The 3,784-nt window shown below is 40.2% G+C and overlaps 1 protein-coding gene across 2 annotated transcripts in view; it reads right to left on the minus strand.

Annotated features, from left to right (window-relative positions):
- ahnak (AHNAK nucleoprotein) overlaps positions 1-3,784 on the minus strand; it is a 37,755-nt gene that overhangs the window by 12,311 nt on the left and 21,660 nt on the right. Inside the window, exon 6 of one of the 2 annotated variants that reach the window (XM_016451829.1) lies at positions 460-502. In XM_016451829.1, coding sequence (XP_016307315.1) covers positions 460-502 — 43 coding nt within the window. Of the gene's footprint in view, positions 1-2; positions 407-459; positions 503-3,784 lie in introns of those variants that run through there. The other variant, XM_016451831.1, reaches the window with a different exon arrangement.

Below are 3,784 nucleotides of genomic sequence, written 5' to 3' on the forward strand. Positions count from 1 at the left end.
ACCCTTCAGTCCGAATGATGGCATTTTGAACTTTGGCATCTTAAAACCACCATCAGGTCCTTCAATTTCTGGGCCTTCAATATCAACTTTTGGTGCTTTAATATCTCCTTCCACTTTGGGAACGGACACATCAACATCAGCTTTCAGTTTTGGACCTTTCAGGTTGAAGTCAACGTCTGGCATAGAAATCTTTGGACCAGCGATTGATGGCATCTTGAATTTGGAGCCCTTGATTTTTCCCTCAGGTCCTTCAATGTCAAACTCTGGATCTTTGATGTCCAATTCTGGTGCCTTAACTTCAATATCGGCTTTAGGGATTTTCACAACAACATCTGGACCCTCCACTTTTGGACCCTTCAGTCCAAATGATGGCATTTTGAACTTTGGCATCTTAAAACCACCATCAGGTCCTTCAATTTTTTATCTTGAATTTGGGGCCCTTGATTTTTCCATCCGGTCCTTCAATGTCTAACTCTGGAGCTTTGATGTCCACATCTGGTGCCTTAACTTCAATATTGGCTTTAGGGATTTTCACATCTACTTCTGGACTGTCTACTTTTGGACCCCTCAGTCCAAATGATGGCATTTTGATCTTTGGCATCTTAAAACCACCATCAGGTCCTTCTATGTCAGGGCATTCAATCTCAACTTTTGGTGCTTTAATACCTCCTTCCCCTTTTGGAACAGACACATCAACATCACCTTTCAGTTTTGGACCTTTCAGATTGAAGTCAACATCTGGCATAGAAATTTTGAATTTGGAGCCGTTGATTTTTCCCTCACGTCCCTCAATGTCAAGCTCTGGATTTTTGATGTCCACATCTGGAGCTTTAATTTCCATGTCAGCTTTGGAAAGATTTACGTCAACATCAGGGCACCCACTTTTGGACCCTTCAGTCCGAATGACGGCATTTTGAACTTTGGCATCTTAAAACCACCATCAGGTCCTTCAATGTCTGGGCCTTCAATATCAACTTTTGGTGCTTTAATATCTCCTTCCACTTTAGGAACAGACACATCAACTTCACCTTTCAGTTTTGGACCTTTCAGGTTGAAGTCAATGAAGTCAAGAGAAATCTTTGGACCAGTGATTGATGGCATCTTGAATTTGGGGCCCTTGATTTTTCCCTCTTTTCCCTCAATGTCAACATCTGGAGCTTTGATGTCCAGATCTGGTGCCTTAACTTCAATATCGGCTTTAGGAATTTTCACATCAACATCTGTACCCTCCACTTTTGGACATTTCAGTCCGAATGATGGCATTTTGATCTTTGGCATCTTGAAACCACCCTCAGGTTCCTCAAGGTCAGGGCCTTCAATTTCAACTTTTGGTGCTTTAATGTCTCCTTCCATTTTTGGAACAGACACATCAACATCACCTTTTAGTTTTGGGCCTTTCAGATTTAAGTCACCTTTCAATGTTGACCCTTTTACATTTAAGTTCATGTCAGACACCGCAATATTAGGACCGGAGATTGGTGGTATCTTGATTTCAGAATCTTTGACTTTTACTTCAGATCTCTCAACATTAAGATCTGGAGTCTTGATATCCACATCTGGTGCTTTAATCTCCATTTTGGCTTTCACGAGATTTACATCAACATCAGGAGCCCTTACTTCTGAAGTTTTTATTCCTAATGAGGACATTTTGACCTTTGGAACCGTAAAGCCACTTTTCACATCCTCGAGATCTGGCCTTTTAATTTCAATTTTTGAAGTTGTAACATTCCCTTCAACATTCGAAACAGACACGTTAACATCTCCTTTCACTTTTTGTCCTTTGAGGTTTAAATCCACATCTGTCATAGAAATTTGACCAGTGACTGATGGTGCATCAAATTTAACATCTTTGACAGTACGCTCATGTCCTTTAAAGTGAAGCTCTGGACCCCTGATGTCCATATCTGGTGGTGTGATTTTTACATCAGCTTTGGGGAGACTTACTACTGCATCAGGTTCCTGAACCCGAGCTGACATTTCCTGATTCCCAGTTATGCTGAAACCTCTCTGACTAACATCTTTAAGATTTTGATTGTTAAAATTCTCTTCTACATTTTGACCTTCCTTGGGGTCATCTATGGTAAATTTAGACAATTTGGTTTTATCAGCAGACCCATCCTTATGCACTTCAGACAAAGATTCCCTGCCAATACTGCCCCCTGTATCTCCACTAATGGAAAAACCTGAAACACGAGTGTTCAGAACAGGGCCCTTTACTGTAGCAACCTCAGTTCCTCCCATCATACTTGAAGCTTTAAAACCAGCTTCCAATGGAGAAGAAATATTTCTCACATCTTTGTCTAACCCCATGGTTACTTTGCCAGAGAGATCACTACTGCCTGCAGAAGCTTCAGTCCTTCCAAAATGTTCTATCACCATCTGTCCTTTACGACCTGACAGTCCAGTGTCTGACACATTAATTGTAATCTCTTTCCCACTACCATCTAATTCACTTGTTGCTTTTAAAGATCCTGTGCTAGAGTGCTTCACAGTGGAGCCAGTGACATGGGGCCCGCTAAGAGTTATGTCCCCCATTTTTATACCTCCGTGTGCACCACTAACTAGGCTACTATGTGGTAATCTGATTTGAGTAGAATCCCCCTCCGACTGCTCATGCTGCAAGACCTGAATTTTGTACTCAGGGCTTGAGTGATCAATCTGCTGACTAGTCCCCCCAGGCACGTCCACAGTGTAGGTAGTTATTCGACGAGTGATTGTAGTAATGGTGCAACCATCACTGCTTGTGCTGCTGTGACGTTCTGTGCGCACATCAACACCCTCAGCAAGATCCTCTGACTTTAGTCTAGGTTTAATCTTCTTAGTGTAGATTCTCTTGTAGTCTTCGTCATCCCCACTCTACAGGAAATGGAACATTACAAATTACTACGACATGCCATTTCTGTGTGAAATTTATGTAAGAGAGAAATGTGTAAAACATTTCAGTTAAATTTAATTTGTTAAATACGGGAGTACTGATCATACTAAAATCTACAATTTACGAGGCCACCTTACCAGAAGAATGTCTGAACTAGAGCCTCCTAACCCTCCACGTCCTTCCCATGACAATGTCCCCATTGGAGAACGGCAAGGTGACTTGTCTCCAGACTTACTTTGTAATTTTAGTCCAACCTTATGTCGGTTTAGAGTCTTTAATAGATCAGCCGTTTCTTCTGAGCTCATGTTGTCAAAGTAAATGGTGGCCCCCACAATTTGGTCACCTGTGAGAAATCAACAGTACATGGTAAGTTCAAACTAAATGAATTACAATAGATAAATTATATTTGGAAGACCTACAAGAGCATTAGTTCATTAAAAAAAAAAAAGAAAAAAAAATTAAACGTTAATGTTAAAATTAGGTTTTCCAAATGTTTGCACATTACATTACAACCGGCAGGGTTTTTTTGACTTCATACCTTCATATACTTTCCCAGTATGAGCAGCAGGGGACTCATCTTTCACCTCTTTGACAAAAATCTCTCCTTGACCTTTTTGTTCTATGGTGAGCCCAAGCGTATCAGTGCCCATCCACTGTGGGAAAAGCACTTCCCTTGTGTCCTGCTCGTCAGCCATCTTATAAATAAGTAAAATGAGAAATTACACAATACATAATGAAACACAGTAAAACATAGTAACTATTACACAATACCAAATATATATGTTGACTACTATTCAGTTTCAAGTTGAATGAGTTAAAATGAGCAAAGCTTTTTTTCTGGAGAGAAATTACCTTATGAACAGTAAAAAAGTGCTTCGTATTTTTTCAGTGATTGAAAAATAAAAAAAA

Source organism: Sinocyclocheilus anshuiensis, unplaced genomic scaffold (genome assembly GCF_001515605.1).
Source record: "Sinocyclocheilus anshuiensis isolate Anshui unplaced genomic scaffold, SAMN03320099.WGS_v1.1 scaffold535, whole genome shotgun sequence".
Classification (NCBI taxonomy): domain Eukaryota; kingdom Metazoa; phylum Chordata; class Actinopteri; order Cypriniformes; family Cyprinidae; genus Sinocyclocheilus; species Sinocyclocheilus anshuiensis.